General features: G+C 41.7%; 1 protein-coding gene across 2 annotated transcripts in view; it reads right to left on the reverse strand.

Annotated features, from left to right (window-relative positions):
• The window catches only part of prkcz (protein kinase C, zeta), a 93,773-nt gene that overhangs the window by 11,360 nt on the left and 62,004 nt on the right, over positions 1–20,409 (reverse strand). For both annotated transcript variants that reach the window (XM_070839538.1, XM_070839537.1), the window contains exons 9-15: positions 18,042–18,139; positions 16,682–16,768; positions 14,446–14,581; positions 13,989–14,076; positions 13,577–13,696; positions 7,313–7,392; positions 5,760–5,849 (exon numbers count right to left, since the gene is read on the reverse strand). In XM_070839538.1, coding sequence (XP_070695639.1) covers positions 5,760–5,849; positions 7,313–7,392; positions 13,577–13,696; positions 13,989–14,076; positions 14,446–14,581; positions 16,682–16,768; positions 18,042–18,139 — 699 coding nt within the window. The remainder of the gene's footprint in view (positions 1–5,759; positions 5,850–7,312; positions 7,393–13,576; positions 13,697–13,988; positions 14,077–14,445; positions 14,582–16,681; positions 16,769–18,041; positions 18,140–20,409) is intronic.

A 20,409-nucleotide genomic window follows, 5' to 3' on the forward strand; every position in this document is an offset into this window, starting at 1 on the left:
GTGCCCAGTGGCAGCAAAAATAAACTGCCTACCACCAGCTTTAAACACTTCTGTAATGGTGTTAACAAAACGACGTAGCACTCAGGTCACATTCCTGGAGGCCTGTGAAGCTGGGAGGTGGTCTAGTAAAGGAGAAATGGTAGTAGTCAGCAACTGCTATAGTGTTTACACCCTGAGTTTATAAGAAGCACAAAACACCAATCAAATGCATTTAAAAAAAAATGGAACCAATAAACTTTCAACCAGAAGAGGTCATATAAGTAATGTTAGTCTTTAAAGTGTTGTGACTGTACTTGTATTGTTGTTTCTGCAGTGTATTTCTATTTGTCTGTATATTTTATTACTTTAGGCTGTGCGGTTTCTCAATTTGCTTTGATCTTGTGCCTTAAAACATGAAGTAAATACAGGTAGTGCATCTTCAAACTAGTGCAATCCCTCATGTCCACTGGATCCAGCTCTGTCACATGTCTGCTGCGGCTCAAGTGACCACTACAAGCATTTAGCATTTCCAATATAGTGATCATTTTACTTGTTTTACAGCATACTGAAAGCAGCTCAGCGATGTGGTGACAGATACTTATGTCTATACGTTTCCCACTTTAATTATTCTACACAACACACTTCATTGGTTCATTTCCTGTCTGTTTTTCATTGGGAGTAAAAATAAGAGTAAAAATTAGGGACGTATTTTCTGCCCGTTGTTAACAAATATAAGCGGTTGCTAACGTGAATTTCACTCCTCAGAGATGCAAGCTGCTCCTGATGTAAGGAGAAAGAACCTGCAGCTACCACACATCTGGCAAACAAGGGCGTATCTGGAGCAGGACGCAGCCATGTCCACTGAACATTTGGGGTCAGGCTACGTACTGTAAGTACAGAACATGACACTGATGGCAAATTATAGGCAACAGTGCTGGGGAAGTAAACCAGGCTCTGAGAAACCTTTGAGGTTTTGCAGACACTATCCAAGTCAAATGCTAAAATTCTTGTTGATACCAGACTCATAATCTGCCTGAATTACAATGCCACTTTTCATTTTGTTTGGACGTATGCAGCCAACGTTTGGCTTTTTGGTGTTAACCTAGAGCCAAACAGAAAGTAAACTATGTATAGGTTGAAAGGCAAGACAAGAAGACATTCTAAACAAGCAGTGCAGGGGATGGATATCTGGTTTCCTGCCTTAATGTGACCTCAAAAAACAAAACTCACAATAGTGAATCCAGTTCTGCCCGCTTCCAGATTATACATTTCTTCTCATCAACCTGACAGTTCTCTGGCAGTAAAGAAATGGATCTGGAGAGGACATAAAAGAGGACGGCAGGTAAATGATATTCAAATGTGTCATCTCTTCAGAGAGAAAACTCAGTGCTCCCTCAGGAACTGTCTGATGAATATTAATATGTGGTAACAACAGTAGCAGCGTGCCAGGCTTGTCAGGTCTGGAGACAGGTTTCTAGTTTGAGGGCAGAGAGCGTTGCTTCTCCACCTCTCACAGCTTTGTCAACTTGTTTTCCCTCTGCGCTACACGGGAGCTTTGTCACTGGGCTCAGGATTTCTCTCCGCTTTGATATCTTTTCCCAGTTTGCCTTTGGTGTGTACTTCACAGGCTCTGTGGCAACACTCATTAACACACCCTGACAATTGTTTTCCTCCTCTTTTATGCCACTATACTGCCTGCCACCCCGCCTAATTGTCCCATGTGGCACACAGCAACAATGAGAGAAATGGCCTTAATTCATCTTAAATTAGCACGGTGTGATTGTCTGATGAAGAAACGCGTTATAGATTTAGAAGACTAAGGAATAGAGCTAAGTGAATTCAACATTTTGTGATCTGTATTTTGCCTATATTGATTTATGATCTGAACTGGATCGTAATAAATGTGGAAATGGGTCTTTTTACATCACACCCTCATTCATGCCTTCTTTCACACACACATCCACACACTGAAGCTTCAGCAGCAAGTTGGGGTTCAGTGTCTACACTTCAGCATGCTGACTTAGAGGATCGAACCGCCAACCTTCTGACTGATAGACATCCTTCGAGCCACATGTTAGTACCCCCCCCCCCAATTCATTTTAATTTTGGTATGTTTAAATTTAAATCTAATTTTGGTTTCAATCAATAAACTTGGGTTTACTTAAACAACTACAATCTCAACACACACATCCAGAGCCAAAGTTTCACTTAATGCAAATATGTGTATGATTTGGAATTCACTTTTATTTGTGTTGCTCCCCAGAGAGGGGGGGGGGGGCACTTCACTGCACACAGCTGTAGTCTACAAACAATGTCTATGACTACTGTAGATCATCTATTTTTTAATACATGCCAGTGGTGGAGGAAGTACAAGTAAAGGTGCTGCATTTAAAACATTCAAAGCATGGTAGAATTAAAAGACAAAGTACTGATGTTCCCTGACTATACCTGTTGTATTTACTGCTACAGATGTGTACGGCTGTGCTCATTTGAACTACTTTATACTGTTATTAGTTAGGTAGTTTAATCTACAGCAATGCATCATGGTCTACGGGATCATCACATGTACGGAGGATCGCTGTCCTGTCTGAAACGCAGCCTGTTTCGGTTTAGAACAAACGTAACATTAGGCCAATAAAGTTTCTACTGATTATTTTGGTGACATCAGTCAGATTTCAGTGAGATTATTACACATCTATTATTCTCCAATCTGATCGGTCAATTACGGCATTCTATGGTCTATTATTTCTTATTATTTCCACGTATAACAGACTGCTGCTATGGATGCAGTTCTGATAGTGGAGAGCAAAAGAAAAATCATTTTTAAATCAATAAAATCGGCTCATTTCATGGAAGTTTCAGCTGTCTGGAAACTGGACAGGAAAAGTCAACATACATCTGTCGTACATATCGACCAATACCATTCTGCTCTTGTGAATCTTCTATGTCCTCTCTAGTTTCTTTACGATATTCATCTCTGACATCTTCTCCTACTGGGTCAGGAAGCCTTATAATTAATGAAATAAACAATCTTGACTGTGGTTGAAGCATTAATATGATAAAAGTGATAATCAAGTATTTAATATTGTTGCAATCAAAACAGCCTGTTTTTGTCACCTTGCTGAGTTTTGCAGCACAAAGGTCTCACACATTGTGGACTATCTGCAGCTCTCAGTGAAGACTCAGCCCTCCAAAGACCCTCTCTGCTGTGTAGAGCAGGGGGGTCAAACTCAATCAAGGAAGGGGCCAAAATTTAAAACACGGTCTAAGTCGAGGGCCAAATGAGGTTAACATTTATTGAAGAGTCTAAAAGTGACTATTTTATTATAGTATAGTATATAATATAATATAATATAATAATATGTATTTTATTCAGAAATATTAATTTAAACAACAACAACTTTTCCTCAATAAAATAAATACAATTTTTAATTCTTTTTTGTACTTATCCTCATGTTTCGTCTCATATTTATATTCTTTAATTACGGCTACATCAGCTCCACAAACCTCCGACATCGACAAACAGCTGCTTTGAAAGTCCCTGTTTTCAAAGTTTAGCCGTTTATTTTGGGGGCTAGCTTAAGTGTCGCTATAAACGATGCATTGATCCGCTGATCGGTGTGTCATTATATCTGCTGCACGGGTCCTGACTAGCACGGCAGCTGTTCAGTGCATTGTGGGAGTGCTGTTTACCGACGGGCCGTTCTTGATAGTCACATGAAATGATCTATATAATTGAGTTTGACATGTCTGGTGTGGAGTATGTGGTATGGATGGTCTCAGAGTCCTCCAACAGGACTCCATCAATGATTCCTTGGTCAACGGCTAGGAAAGGTTGAAAGTTTGGGAGTCCTGAATTGACCCAGGTCAGCAGGTAACGTAACACGTAGCAGAGCTGGATGCTGTGGCGTCTTAATGTGGCAGGGCTCAGTCCTTCTGTTCATTCTTCAGTCAGGCTCTTTCCTTCCAACGTCCGCACTGCTGTGTATCTCAAGAGGGTTACAGTCTCTAAAAACGTCCCCGTCTCCATAACAATGCTGATAAACCACAAATTACGGGCTATGTTTTCCTCTTTTATTTTTTTTTTGTTGGGTGCTACTGATCCGCAGGTGTCACCGACTGTTACTATGGCAACATGGTCTCAGGCCTACTTAGCCTGGGGGTAAGATGTCAAACTTTTTTCGCTTTTTTTAATTGGTCCCCATTTTTACCAAACTTTCCTTAAACTAATCTACGGAGGAGGAGGAGGAGGAGGAGGAGGTGAAACGCCGCCCCCTGTTTATTTGGAGCAGCGGATGGTGAACTCTTACAAACTGCACCTTTAAGAAGGAGGAGAAGCAGAAGTAACTAGTAACTTAAACTATCAGACAAATGTAGGGGAGCAAACACTGCAATCTGCGACGTGGTGGAGTAGAGATATGAAGCTGCAAAAAGATGTACAAGTGTGTCAGATTTGCACTTATGTACAGTACTGAGTAAATGTAGGCGACTTCACTACACGAACCCACTGACACACACACACAAAAGACTCCACCTCACTCATGTGCCTGTTCAGATCTTAGACAGGAGGGTGTGTTCTCTGGATATACACACAGTATACACATACTATCAAGTTTGACAGGCCCATCAGAACGTATAATGACAGCTGTGCCCTGCTCTCAGAGCTGATTGGCATTAAACGTGGGTTACAGTGTTTATTCCGTCTTTGTTGTTGGTACATTTGTTCCGAGTGAACTGACAGGTTGTATAAGTCAAACCGCAGATCAGATGTCAGCTGCTGTCTGTCAGGAAACAACACGCACCCTGATCCAACCAATGATGAACTACGAGGTGACACTCAACTCATTCCAGTTGTACAGTCATCTCTTTGAACGGAGTCTTCACATCTTGGAAGTTGTAACCCCATTCTTTTCTTTTAGGGCATTCAAAGGCTATAATTTGTTTGCTCGTCAAATCAGAAGATGGGTTTGTAAACTTGATGTGTTTTCCACTTGGTTTGGTTTCTTTTCACACAGGAAAACTTCAAGCAAACCCAAATGCACCATTGAAAGCCATGTGAGGCCATCCTCTCTCCTCACTGGTACTGGTCTGGGGCAGGAGGCACCGCTCGTCCATGTCACACCACTATTCATTCTCTGCCGAGCTCCTACAGGTTGTCGATTTCTCTCATCCACATCCCAGCATGCACAGCGTCTGAACTTAGACCGCTCGACCGAATGAATTGTACCAACAGGGAAAACTGACTTATTATCATTTTGTTGTGCTTTTTGTGTTTCCTATCAATAGTGACATTAGCTTCAGACAAGCCAACATCAACATCGAGAATGCAAACACAATCACATTTTCAGTACAGAAATTCAAGATGTGGCTTTACCAATACATCAGCAGCTGAGTCAAAGTCTGTAGAAGAGATTTAGGTTTGTTTGTTTTTGTGCAGCGGGGATACCGTTTTCACAGGCACGTCTAAGTCACTGAATATGACTTTGCATTGGCGTAACGGTAATTAGTTCTTTTGTCACCATATCATATGTTTTTATTTAATGACAAAAATTGAAATTAATTTCATCACAGCTTTTCTTTGCGAAGGCCATTTTGAATTAATTCTCACCACCTAGTAATTCATAGTTGGGTGCATGTGTTTGTGCCGTAGCCCCACACCATCAACGTCTGTGCCATTTACATGTTTTGAGAAGGATGCAGGTAATATCAGATTAGATTTTATTACACTGAAATGACATGGCATCACATTTCCTCCCTCTCCTCCCTCAGTAAGCACTCACCTGATCCCAGTCTATACTGCGGAAAAATGTGTGTGACTTGATATCAGTGAAGCCCGTCTGGACCTGGCAACCCAGCCGCTCCTTAGGATCCTGTTGGGACCAAGACAGCTCGTCAGGAACATGAACAGGGGCAATTGTATTTCACAGCATGTGAGATTATTCTTTATAATTTAGCCTGCAGGTGCAGGCTTACTGTCAGGTTGACTCTATCTTTAATAAAGAGTAACAATGTCCCGTGAGGACTATGTCAAAAGAAACTATTTCTCGTATTATATTTCAGATGTTTCAGCTCCTAAGAGAATGAACCAATGTCCATGTGGAGAATTAGTAACGATGCTGGCCCCACGTGTTTTATCATGCTCAGCATGTGTACGTATACATATGGTCCCCCTCCTGCTGAACTTGGACAGCGCTCGTTTCATCACAACATTTCTGGTGATGATCTACAGCAGCAAAGAGCATTTGGAACACTACTACTACTGTTCCAGGGCGTTTGCATCAGCAGAAGTGCTGTAATGCTCCAGAGCCACACCAAGACGTCACACTCGCAAAACCTTGTTGTAAAAAACATGAAACTGGGGGTTGAAATGCAACATGTTTGTATATGTACACAGAGGAAAGCTATATGTTCTGTACCTGTGTTAATTATTCACAATTTTAAAAGCTAAACTATTTATTTCTAAATGGGCTACTCCAGTTTATTTACTATAAATCAGTTGTGCTGCTCATCTTTTACCAAAATGTTTATTTTCAGAACTGTGAAAGTGTTTTTTTTCCTTTGAAGGAAGTTGTTTTCAAATCATTTTACTGAGGTATACAAGCTGCAGACACTTAAAGCTTGCTTGATCAAAAGGATAACTCTGCCAGAACACGTTTCACATGTAAAAATGTGGTTTTAGAGGAAGTTATGCCAACAGATGGGCACAGTGTCTTCCTGGAGTCACAGTGAGGTGGCCACATGACGAGCAATATTGTTCAGTTTTTTACATACTCCTTCAGTCTTTATGCTAAGGGTTAATTATTAGGGCTAATTATCGCCTGGCTCTACCTTTGCACTGAACCCAGAGACTGATTCTTTGCATCTCACCAATCAAAGTTTGGATATTGTCCTGTCAGTAGGAGTACTGCATGTGTGTGTATTCTATTTTCAGGAACATGCACACACATATACACACAAGTGGTAAAACCTATTTCAAAAATGGCAGCTTATCTTGTACTTGTTACCCAGTCTGCATATCATGTGAGGCCCTGACCCCTCGATAGAGAAACCGTACCACTCTGTGTGTGGCTGACACACACAGATACACTAGAAAGGATTCATTTACAGTACAGTCCACATCCCAGTTCCATTACCTTACTATAGAAATGAAGGTATCATTTACATTTCACTTCATTGCAATGCAGGAACCAGCAAATACACTCAGACAGTCTGAGCCAAATGAAGAGGCCTTCCTTGGCTGTCCATAACACAGCCCAAGTTCTTGGCCATGATCCCACACATGGTGGTTTGCCTGAGAAGCGGTGTACACGGACTGGGAGTGGACTGCTCTCACCTTGTTTAGAAAGCCCTTGAGCACGCTGGCAGCTTTCACTGACAGAGATCTTGGGATGCGAATAGGCTTCTCGAGAATAACTGTTGGCAAAAAAGAGAAGAAAGACAGCAACAAAAAGAGAGAGAGGGAGAGAGAAATAAAGAAAAGGACAATCGTGAGTAGGGAGGAGGATGATTCAGAGTCCAACCTGCCTGTGGGTGACCATGTCTGTTGCGTAGGAGTCAAAGGAAGGGAGGAGATACAGAGGACACAATTCTGTTCTTTCTCTCACATTTGACGGTCTACACACAGCCTTGAGACTCCCACAGCTCAACAATGTCATACTAACCAGAACAAAAACAATCTGAAAAAATGCTTTTCCCTGAAAACCTAAATCCAAGGATGTAACACTGCTTTATAAATTAGTGTTTCACGCTGAGGTGACCCCAAGTTTTTTTCTTCCAATCACAGCTCAAGGTAATGTTACCTCTGCGTGTTCTCATAGAGACGTGGTTACATCTGAACAAAAGCTAACGTTTTACAATAATCGTCCAGCTCTCTTCACGGCAGACTGTAGATCTAATGTTAGTCTACAGGCTGAAGTCTATTAAAACAGCCTAAAACTGGAGGTCCCCAAACATGGAGAAACAAACATGATCAGGTGACTGATTTTTGACAGCAAGGTTTCTTTTGTTTATTTCTTTGATTCTATGATTATCAAAATGGGTTTGCTGTTCCCAGTGTAGTATTATATGTCAAAATTTATCTACTTAGCCTTTTCAGATTGGACACAAAACACAAAAGGCACACCAGGCAACATCACTATACGTGACTTATTACGTTACTTAAATACTCCTGGACGGTTTTCTACTCGGGTGGACAATAAAGCTGAATTGTATTGTATTGTATCCTGCTTGGGCTCACTCCTCTTCTGAAATCAAACCTAAATCATCTCTTGGACCAGTTCCACTGTTTTTCATATCCTCCTGACAATATGTCAGGAAAATTATACTCAAAACAGAAACAGAAAAGCATAGTCATGTTCTACAACTCCATCTGAGGTGTGCATCAGCATTAACGCTGAATAAATATTGGTTATTGGTGCAAAGTGGTGAGATGAGAGGGCAGTCTATTGTTTAAAAAAGTTATTATCTGTTAAACCGCACTCACACTGACTCACACTGTTCAGGTCATTTCAGTTATTACAAATGCACGTTTTACGGTGAATGCCACCTTGTGGCTGGTTCCCCCACTGAATCACATGTTTGCCAGCTGTCTGTCTGTGTAAAGCTCTAGGGTTGGCATGTGGAGCAGCGATATCCAAAGCAGGGCCTGGCACAGGGTCTAGCGAGGTGGCATATGGCTGGGTGGCTCCTATAGCGAAAGGGTTGGTTTCCATTGGCAGGCATTCATCCAGGAACCTGCTGGTCTACCGGTAAAACCGCCAGGATGGTGGTACTGGTGGCAGATGCTAGCTTGGTGCCACGCTACGCTCCTGACAGTCACAGCAGAGACATAATGCGTCACACGAGGCTTCTGTAGTATGGAGGAATTTCTGCTATAGCGGACTGTGTGGGTGGCTGTGAGAGAGGGAGGGAGGAGGTGGTAAGAGGGTGTGCTATGTAAGGGTACCATATGGCTGGAGGAAACACAAATGCAAATAGAAGGACAGATATTATAGAGGTGCCTGGTCCCCGAGGGTGTGATCACACCCACAGTTTGTTTTCTTTGGTCCAGGCCACTGTGAAAAAGTTGACTTTGGTGCAGTTTTGTATTTATCTTCTTCTTCGCCTTCCTTATTAGTTTAAGATTTGAGTTTGTACTTCCGGTTATGGTGTCAAGTTGAACGGCAGCGCCTCTCCTGCCGTGCTACAAATGTCAAGATAATTACTACAAAACTACCCACACCAGCCATTCTTTTATAAGTCACTTAAATCTAAGTTAACACAGTTACAAGTCAAATATGCCAAGTTAACGAAGACCCGTCTCTGACTTGGTCCACATTGAGGTACCTGTGCATACTGAACAGTGGCCCTCTTCACTTTCATGTTTAGTTGATATAAATAAGGAAAAATTAATAGCTACTACTTGACTACGGAAGTAAGCTACTCATAGTTTGCTTGGTAAATGAGAGGCCTTTTTATTTTATATAATATTTTATTTGTATTTTTTCCTTTGCTGAACAGACCGTTTATCATTTGTATGTCAACATAAGGACTTCACAGGACAACATAAGGAGGATAATCTGGATAATCTTTCATTTCCTTGTTGAAAATGTTTACAATTTGAATATACTGTACTTTTGTTTTGTTCATTTAACTAGGGGAACATTTATGGGATGCGTGGAAGGATGTATGTAGCATAATGGAAGAGTGAATGCAGAATACTTAACTGTATTTAGCTACAGTGCTTGTATTAATATTTCATTTTTCAGCATGTCTTATATCATGAAATTCACCTAAAGGCTGCACAGTTCTGTCTCCTCTTCTTATATAAGAGGCTTGGTTTAACAAACACCAATGAATGGTATAAGAGTAGTTCCCTTCTGTGTAAAAAATACAGCTTTAAATGGTAAATGCTCTGTATTTGTATAACACCTTTCTAGTTATTTTTACTACTCAAAGCTCTTTACATCACATCCTCATTCACCCATTAATACAGGAGGGATCTAATTAGGAGGAGACTGTTCTTTCACACTCATTCACACACTGAAGCTGCTTCAGGAGCCAGTTGGGGTTCAGTGTCTTGCCCAAGGACACTTTAACATGTTGACCCATAGGAGCTGGGGATCGAACCCCCGACCTTCTGATTGAGGGACGACCCACTCTACCACTGAGCCACATTCAATTTAAGACGTCATTTCCACACCAAAGTATTTAAGCCCATCATATCCGCTTCTCTCTCTCTGTCTCTCTCTCTCTCTCTCTCTGTCTCTCTCTCTGTCTCTCTCTCTGTCTCTCTCTCTCTCTCTCTCTCTCTGTCTCTCTCTCTGTCTCTCTCTCTCTCTGTCTCTCTCTCTCTGTCTCTCTCTGAATTTAGGAACCTCCGGGGATCTTAGCTACCAGATGGTAGAAGAGACGGCTCCCCCACCCAGAGTCTTAATGCCCCAGTTCCTTCCCGTCTTCATGTTGCCAGCAGACGTGATTCATCTACATATTCTGTCCGACAGACCACGACTCATCCTACCCTCACCCCTTCATCCCTCAGCCCTCACCCCTTCATCTCTCAGCCCTCACCCCTTCATCTCTCAGCCCTCACCCCTTCATCCCTCCATCCATCAAACCTACTTCACCTCAGCTCCATTTCTTCACTATTTAATAAACTTTTCGAAATGGACAACTTAATCGCTGTGGTCTTTGTTAGTGAATGGAGCCTTTTGGAGCCTTTGGAGAAAACATCGTCTTGTTTTGAGTTTTATTGCACTTTGATTAATGTGTGATCTCTTTAATGCTGCAGCAGGTAAATATGGAGCTAAATAATGAATCTATTTCACATATTACTTTACATACTGTGTGAAAAGTTAATATTTTGGGGGACATTTCCACACATTCTAACTCTAACAGTTACAGTACAGAGACTTGTGTTATGCCCACATGTTTCTTTGAGCAAAGGGCTTCCTCTTTGAACTCAGTTTCCCAGAGTCCTTTAGTGCCACACCTATGTGGTGTTGGTCAACACGGCACATCACCCTACAACCTCAGGTCAACAAAGCCAGAGTCACCTTGTCTCCCATGGGCCCCTGGGGGTCCAGTTCCAGGCCTGCAGCTCCAGCCTCAGTGTGGCCTGGACCAGAGCAGACCACCTTTGTCATGGCAGCGACACAAAGTCTTGCCTGAACCAAGTTTCTCAGCACCAGCAGGTATGATCCAAGAGTCTGCCAGCTGGTCTTCAGAGCAACATGAGCACACCAGCTAGTTAGCACCGAGCTGCTAACTAGCAGCACTAGTTAGCACCGAGCTGCTAACTAGCAAGGAACAAAGGAGCGACCGGATTCCTCCAGCCTGCAACCAGGACAGCAAGGACTGAGAACCACAACCTTCTTCCAGCCTGGATCATTAACAGATTGGCCGGTTAAGAAAGCAGCACACTGAAGGACCTTCTTTCCTTTTCAGGACTGGTAACAAACTCATATATAGCATTTGATTTGCGTTCATTGAGTTTGATTATCGTGATGTGTTGTAGTTTACTGTGCAGCCATAAAGTTCAGTTGATGTTAGTTAACTAACCATCCTCTCCTAACCTGGTACCTTTATCCCTCACACTCACACATACAGTGTTACAACAGGCCTCGACTGAGAGACGAAGCTAACAGCCACACACCTCTGACCCACACCAGAGGTCCTAGTGGAGATTGTTAGATTTTGCTGTTTTGATAAATGTTTTAATTATTAATCATAATGCCAAATTGATAGTTTATTTATTTTATGAATCATGACTGAATCAGTTCAATTGGCTATATTTTTCCTCGTTTATCAAGGTGCTGCCCAAATCGAGGTGGACTTTAGTCCAATTAATCACTATAATTATTCATTATCTTTGATGATTATTTATTACTTTTGATCGCCAAATTGCCCCAGAAATGGTGCAAACCAACATATTTTGGTGTCACTGTGTAACACTGCTGCCAAATGAAGCAGAGATGCTGAACTGTTCCATACATGCACCCTAAAATCACATTTGTAATAGAGGCTATGATGCGCTGCCAGAAATATTGACCTCTCTCTTGCTCGCACACGTACTTTATCAGCACGATGTCAACTTTTGGGTGGTGGGTTACAATCACGTTATCCCCAAGACATTAACAGAAACAGCTTGTTTTTCTGCCTGGCCAACATGCACTTTTTTCCCACTTATCCAATGGGGTTTACAGAGTTTATTCAGCCTGAGGGTAGAATTTTCTCAACCCATCAAGCATCAGGTAATTAGTCAACTGAATCTGAAACACACAAATCACTAAATCAGACTTCCAAGGTGGAAAAATGTAGTAATAAAGACACAGGAGGAGCAAGTATATCAACATAACAAAAGAAACAGTATGAATATTTGTTGTCCAACTGATATTACCCCTGGTCTTATCAAGCTTTCATAATTTTAAAGTGTATATCAATAATGTAAATATGACAAAAGGTTTCAAATGCAAAGAGATGTCACAGACTAAAACAAAACATGAGTGGATTGAGAGACTCCAGCAAACAAAAAACGAATTAACATTTGAAAGAAATAAATGTAGCCCTGTTTCTGAGTTTCCTCTATTTAAGTGATGTATACCAGAACCATCTAAGCCTGGATTTACACACACATAAATCCTTTACAGCCCAAAGCTGATTGTTATTCTATTACATGGAATCTGTTTTACCCACTCTCAGAATATCAGCTATGCTTCAGAAAGGGTTAAATTAACATGTTTTTCATTAAATGGTACCATATGCTCTCAATGTTCATGTTTGATTTCACACTATTCCTCTATTCTCCTCTTAAGCCACAGAAGATGTAGTTAGAAGCTGGGCACGTTCCTGTTGAGGAAATAGGGACAGATATAGGACGCTGTGAATGGAGGATTTAAAAAAAAAAAAAAAAAAAACAGTGTCCATTTCCACCCTGGTGAAAATAGACGGCTCGGTGATGTCTACAAAAGTCTGCATAGGGAGGAGGACGTGGTGAGTGAAGAGGTCAAATGTCGCCACAAAGGAGACAGAGGGATGACAGAGTGTTGACTGTTTACCTTTAAACTAAATATGGTTATTTCCACTATGGGTGCAAATGGAATTGTTGCCTGCAGACACCTGGGTGCTTGTCTTTGCTGTGTGCACCCAAGTGTAAATAGCCCCAAAATGGGTATTCCACCCCAGGAGCAAGACGTACCTACCAAAAAAGATACTGGAAGAGTCAATAACCTCAGCTGTACTTGGCAAATGTAAGTATGCCGGCAAGATAAACTAAGACGATGAACATGGTAAAGATTACACCTGCTAAACATCAACACTAACATTAATACCATTAGCATGTTAGCTCTTTTAGTCACCCAGAGTCCAGCCTCAAAGAGCTGCTAAGAGGTAAGAAGGTTCAGAGCTGGGTTGCCATTAGTTTTGGTGTGGACATTTATGGTCTCCAGAGGATAATTCTAATATTAACAAATGATGTGATGGCCCTAATGGTTGGCCTGATGGTAGTGCTGGAGAAAGACAACGATATTGACGATTAACCCTTTCTGAAAAACATATTGCTTGTCCACCCGACCTTTCCTCTGAAGTATCTTTGTATGTTTGTTAAAATTCGCTGTCTCACCTTGAAAGAGGTACTCCTCTGTGTTCATGTCAGGATTGTCAGTGATGATGTCAAAGGGGGACCTCCCAGCCATCATTTCAAACATCAGCACGCCCAGGGCCCACCAGTCCACACTGAAGCCTGGGAGGGAGCACAGCAACGCAAAATAAGCATTCATATGTACAGTATGTACAGTTTTGACTCCGCAATTGGCACAACTGTTTTCCAAATTCTTCCCAATCCCGTTGAGGCTGGTTCCGTCACTAGTGAGGAATCTCCTACAAGTGAATATGCTACCACTTAGGCTACAAAAGTGCAGCTTTAGTTGTGTGTTGCATGATTTTAATCTAATGTTAATGTTACATTTTCATTAAAAATGTAAACATTTATCATCAGTAGCTTCAAAAAAAGTCAGCATGTCTGCTATACTCACCATAGTCCTCTCCTCTGAGGATCTCAGGTGCAATGTAGTTGGGTGTTCCACAGAAAGTACTAGTGGTGTCACCTGGTCTGATCCCTTCCTGAGAGGGGAGATGGGGGAGGAGGGGGAGAAGGAGAAGGAGAAGAAGAAGAAGAAGAAGTAGAAGGAGAAGAAGAAGAAGAAGAAGGAGGAGAAGGAGAAGGAGAAGGAGAAGAAAAAGAAGGAGAAGGAGAAGAAGAAGAAAAAGAAAAAGAAGGAGAAGAAGAAGAAGAAGAAAAAGAAGGAGAAGAAGAACAAGGAGAAGAAAAAGAAGGAGAAGGAGAAGAAGAAGAAGAAGGAGAAGAAGAAGGAGAAGGAGAAGAAGAGATTGACCATGAATGATGGACAACAGAACTGCTTCCAGACAATATAGATGTACTGCATTATTGATGATCCCATGCCAGCTGCCAAATCAATCACCCTCTCTTACTTTGCACATGCCGTAGTCTGTGAGTTTGATGTGTCCTTCATGGTCCAACAGCACATTGTCCAGCTTCAGATCGCGGTAGATGATGCCCTTTTCATGTAGGAAGTTCAGAGCAATACAGATCTCAGCAGCATAAAACCTGTGAAGGAGAAGAGAAATATAAAGAAGGTGATGTGCCTGACCGATCCTCTAGGGCCGCCATCAAAGCTTTCCACTTGTGCACATATAACATCTAAATCTATAGCCCTTGTTAGCTGGATATGCTGTGTAGGTCTCATGTGTTCAGAAGCCCCCAATAACTCATAGGAGCTGGAACGGACATTTTAAAGTAGGTTGGGCCTAATAACATTTCTGCAACACTGCCAACAACAACATTGAATTGAGTGTTGTCACATTGATGTACTGACATGAAACAACACCACAAAATTAATGACCACTGCAGTTATAAACAGTAATTTAGCTAAAAAATGATTGATACTGTAGTGCTGTGGCCACAGTAAGAAGGGGAAGGGGGCTTTGAACTCTCACCCGGAGAGCAACAGAGAGTTCAAGACAACCATGAACCCCTGATGAAGGCCACAAGCCATCTGATCTGACAATAAAGTAGTTGTGTAACCTTGTAATGTGTACCATACCCACCTGATTCTGTGCCTTTATGCTACTGTAATGTTCACAACAAACTTCACATGGTTAGCCCCCGACTGGCAAAGCTCTAAGATCAGCAACAATGCTGCTCGTCCTGATTCTAGGAGGGTCATGGGGCTTAAGGCTTAACGATGGGAAATGATCAGCACAATGTCACCGTGCTTCTACATCATTACTGGTTTACATCACGACTTGTTTGACATGACGTAATACAACCAAATACATAAATAATACACACATTTGATGGCTGGGTTTGAGGTCTAAAGGACTGTCATAAGTAGATTATTCCCAGACACATTCATAGCGAGCATTACCCTTAAAGCCCCAGAGTTGTGACCATGATTCGATGTACTTGGTGAGTGTGTTTGGTGAGTCAGTGCCATGCTTCCTCTGCATGTGTAGGTAGTGGGTATTCTGTCTCTAGGAGATAAGCCTTCATTAACACTGACGAGCTTCTCTGTCTGCCTGCTGTAAATCCATGATTTGAAATACTGAGGGAAAGACTGTAGTGGAGAAATGTTTGACAGAGAAATCACGAATCCCACATCGCTCCCCCACGTTTTCACTGTGACAGCCTCCATTGTACACCGTTGTTTCATTGCTGGCATCAGACTGATGAAGCAGTGACTATAGACCGGAGCTGCGTCCTATCAGCAGCACCATCCATCGCCCACCGGCCTGCCTCACCCACGGCGCGGGGGAATGCGGCAGGGCTCTCTCTAAGAGCTCTGCTCATGAATATGTACAATCATTATGAGTGATTAACATGCTGCTTTGCATATGTACAGCCACTGTCTCCAGAATACAGATTGCAGGGGCCGATAGGGGCCCAACGGTGCCTCTCTAAATTACCCAGCCTTTGATCCAGCATTTATCAGAGCCACAGTTGGAGTGCCCCGCTAGTAGACAGGCACAATGAATTATGGGTGCTCATTATTTTTCTCAGAGGTGGAAAAAAATGTTAAGTTGGGATTTGGCAATGTTGCTATGTCCATGAAGAGCTGCTGAAGCACCCCATTAAGCCTCCGTTTGTAAGGAGTAAGTATGCCGTTTTAGTGTAAAGAAGGTGCATCTTCAGCCAAACACACACAACACTCCAGCTGTCCTACACCACAAAACCCAAGCTTTTATGAAATTGATGGTTTTTGTTCTAACCAGAAGACAAAAACTACACACACCCTGTATTTCACATAATACCATCATGTAAAATACAAAGGAAGCCATCTGGAGGAGGTTCAATCAGTCCATCCCAAAATAGCTGGCAATTGCATAGACGTGTTTCCTGTGTAGCTAGCTGACTGTACCATCTCAACTTAACCAAAATCCAATCAGAAATTCACCCACTTCTATGTCCTCCTGCGATCACGCAGCCTACTCCTGGAGGCCTCACTGCAGTACTTGGTCCTGATGATGATTCCACAGAAAAAGTAGCTTCACTTCATATATTTTTAAAATGCTGCATGTAGCGTCTCTGATATGAGTTATGATCCTGACAAAAGTGTAGGAAGTAACACATTTAGAGACCAACTTGAAATGCTGGGGGACGTTTTTAAATCCCGTTCTTAAACAGATGTTGGAACATCTGGATGTTTACCTGGCATGTTCCTCTGGGAGCTTCCGTTGTCGTTGCATATGAAACATCAAGTCCCCACCGTTCACATATTCAATCACCAAAAATAACCTGGAAACCAGAGCATGATAAGGAAATCTTTCAGTAAACCTCTGGCATTGTTCAGTTTAAAACGTTAAGACAAGAGAGTTGTAAGAAATAAGATGAGATGTATAAAATGTGTCTGTATGAAATGTTCTAAGTATATCAGATATAAAAGATTACATGCCTTATGTCTGCTTGAGTGATTTAAACTAATCTATTTCTTGAGAAGACATTTTCTGTATCTTTAAATTCATTTCTCCCCAGAAATTACTTACCTGTTGACTCCTAAAGTCCCTGCAGCCAAAAGGCTGGTGGTGTTTTTAATTCAGAACAAATGAATTCACCTGCCAACTCAGTTTATAGAGTTTATACCTTTGTGCTGCAGAGCTGCAGTGACATTGAAAATTCAGTGAAAATGGTCGGGTTCATGGTTTAATGTTCACGTTGTTCTGCTTGTTAGACGTGCTGAGAGGGAAAAACTGTACTTGCTCTGTCCACTGTGTCTTTATTGTTCACTGTGGCTCATTTATGCATTTTAATAATTTCTGGACCTACTTTTGACTCAAGACTCACCACTAAGGTGCAAGATGGCCAAAACCATATTATAGGGAGAAAGGAAGGCTGTGCACACTTCCAGTGCAAGTATTTAATAATGAAGCCAAGCTGTTGGTTTCTAGACCTTCATCTGAGCAAATTCTGAAAACGTATATAGACATTAAATATAGTGCACCTGTGTTTTCTCATGCAGGTAAAAACTGAGAATATATCAACCCAGAGAGCAAACAGGAGATCCAAATAATTCAAAGAAATGAAGTTAAGAAAGACAGAAAAGGGGAACTCTTCAAAACATTCACATATTGTAGCATAATATTGATTCATTTATATAAAAGCCACATTTTGACCCACATAATGTTGATCTTGTTGAACTTGTATCTACGTATTTGGAACTACAATTGTGAACTTGTGAAAAAGCACAGGAGTGGATTTTCCCTTCCTGTCAAACATTTTCGTAGACGCAGGTCTAGTGACTGTCAGCTGTTCTTATTATTATCATAAAATACCTGCATGAGACCAAAGTGTGTTTGTTTTAGGACAACAATGGAAATCAGGGACAAGACATCTGGCTTTTACTACAGCGACGATACTTGTTACTAAGATAGATTTATTTTCATGGGCAGACCGACTCCTTATTGGTGAGAAGTACTGTCAGGTACTGTTAGCTGCAACTGAATGTGTTGGCATTAAAACCAGCATGAGCCCTGATAGTGATAGTGAAGTGTCAGCCCGATCACGCTCTTACCGGCTTTCAGTCTGGAAACAGGAGTGGAGGCCTACTAAGAATGGATTGGTGGAGGCCTGCTCAAACACATGCTTTTCTGTCTGCACCCAGTCAATATCCTGGAGAGATGAGGGGAGACAGACAGAGGCAGAGATAGCTTGAAGGAAAGATAATGTATTAACAATCAATTTGTCTGATCAATAGAGCTTGTCTGTGGTTAAACAGACAGATGGAGATACACCCCGACTCAGTCTCACACTCTGGATTACTGCTTTGTTCCTCTGACTGTTCCAGTGTAGAAGGTGGACCTTGGACGGTGTGCCAAACAGATAACCACGGCAGGAACACCAAACCGGTCTTTAAAAGCATCCACAAGTTAGTCACTGACTCAATGAATGACCATCCACACAGTGCTTTTACAAGGACAACTTTGAAGAAGACGTCCCTGAGATCCGAATCCACAGTCGAGGCATCTGACCATCCAAATGATTGGACAAAAACAGCGGGACAGCCACATCTATGAGTAATCTAATCCACTATCAGAGGTGACATTTCAATCTGTGACGCCATCAGAAGGCACTGTGCTGTCCAACCCTGACTGTTAGACATTACTCATAACTATTACTCCTGACTTTACAGTACAAACGTTTCACTTTTTGACAGTTAACAGTTGAACTTTAAGACTTTCAGGTGTGGTCACACCTTAGAGAACTTGATTTTGTGGTGGTTTGGTTGGAATCACTCAAAGCTTTTCCTTTAAGAAATGTAAAAATAAAAAAGAACAAACCTACCCTATTACTATCCTATCATATTATTGGATTACTATTGCTGCTCGTTCCTAAATCACTTTGCTGCGTGTAAATCTGACAGTGCTGGATAGAACAGAGGGAGAGAGCTCCTAACATTTTAAGGTTCAGCTTTTAAATACTGTAAAACAATCCATTGTATTCTACGTGCACAAGAAGGTAACTATTAACTACAGCTACAAATAAATGTAGTAACGTTGCAATAATGTAAAGTAGGAAGTAGCTGAAAATGGAAATGCTCATTACTCCAAACTGCTCTTGAGTGGTTCAGCATTAGGCTGAATGTATTTATTCAACCATTGTCAGTAGAGCAAGAACCCTTCAGACAAGTAGAAACCTACAGTATCTTCATTCACTAATCGGTCCTCTGGAGCAGCGGAGTGTGTCGCTGTTGTCAGTCAGCTGCGGTTTGAAGTGCTTAAACTTCAGTTACAGAGAGCTCTGAGTGTTTAGCCCGAGGTGAGGATGCTTTATGCTGATTTAAAGTGTCGTTAATGTGTCTGTGTTTAAAGCTCTCCATGCCGTGCTCCAACAACATATAGTTAATCACAATAGAGACTCCATATTGGGCAAATGATACCAAATTCCCTCTGGTGAGCTAATTATTACTAATTTATAATTATGCAGAATATTCCATCACACTTCTTTTCATTTTGGTCACTTCAGCTCTGTTGTAGTTTGTAGTCTGTCTGAGCAGAGCTCCTACACGCTCCCTTTGATGTCAGGCATCAGACTGCTAAGGAGATGAATTATTTAATGAAAGAGCATGAACAGAGCCATGAATAAATGAAAATAGGATGTCCAATCAAAACATTACGTAGACTCGCTGACTTCCTTAAATCCTCCTTATTAGGGAAAGGTTGTGTTTCTTTATGGATCAGTTTAGTTTTGTTCTTCAGCTGTCGGAGAAAATGATGATTTAAAGGAAGATCTTAAGGTGTTTTTGTGTGGAAAAGAAGAAAAGGTTATGAGCTGGTGAGGGACGTGGAGGCCTGAGCCCTGTGACATGCTTTATGTTGTACAGACAGGGATCCTCAGTCTGGCTACACAAGCTCAGCGGTTTGAAGGAGTTATATGCTGAGCAGTAGCGCCATCTACTGGGCGTGTGTACCCCAAACTGCAAAGTAAACAGGGTGCAGCACTCTGAAATAATCTCTCTCACTGATTCTTTTCTTTTCATGCCTTTTAACGGTACAGTGCATGAAGAGACACGTCTGCAGCTACATCAGTAAATCAGTGTGCTCTGCTCTGACTGAGGTGCAGCAGCCTTTAGAGATGACTTGGTAAAGACTGCGTTTCAATGGAGCACCGACGATTAAAATGCCAAAGATCACATTCGGTTTTGAACAGAAATGTGAAACATGACACGACATTTTGTGCTTTTTTCAGGAGGAGTAACTTGCTCAAACTATTTCTCAGCAACCAACAGTCCTGAGTGCAGCTCAGTGTTTAGCACCCAGACTGGATACGCATGTTAAACCAGTAAAGAACTCACAGCATGGTCTGCCAGCTCCATTCACTATTGCAATAAAGAATGCATGTGAACGGTATGTTTGTCTGCATGTTTCCTACACTGTTATGCA

The sequence above is a fragment of the Pempheris klunzingeri genome, chromosome 11, assembly GCF_042242105.1.
Source record: "Pempheris klunzingeri isolate RE-2024b chromosome 11, fPemKlu1.hap1, whole genome shotgun sequence".
Classification (NCBI taxonomy): domain Eukaryota; kingdom Metazoa; phylum Chordata; class Actinopteri; order Acropomatiformes; family Pempheridae; genus Pempheris; species Pempheris klunzingeri.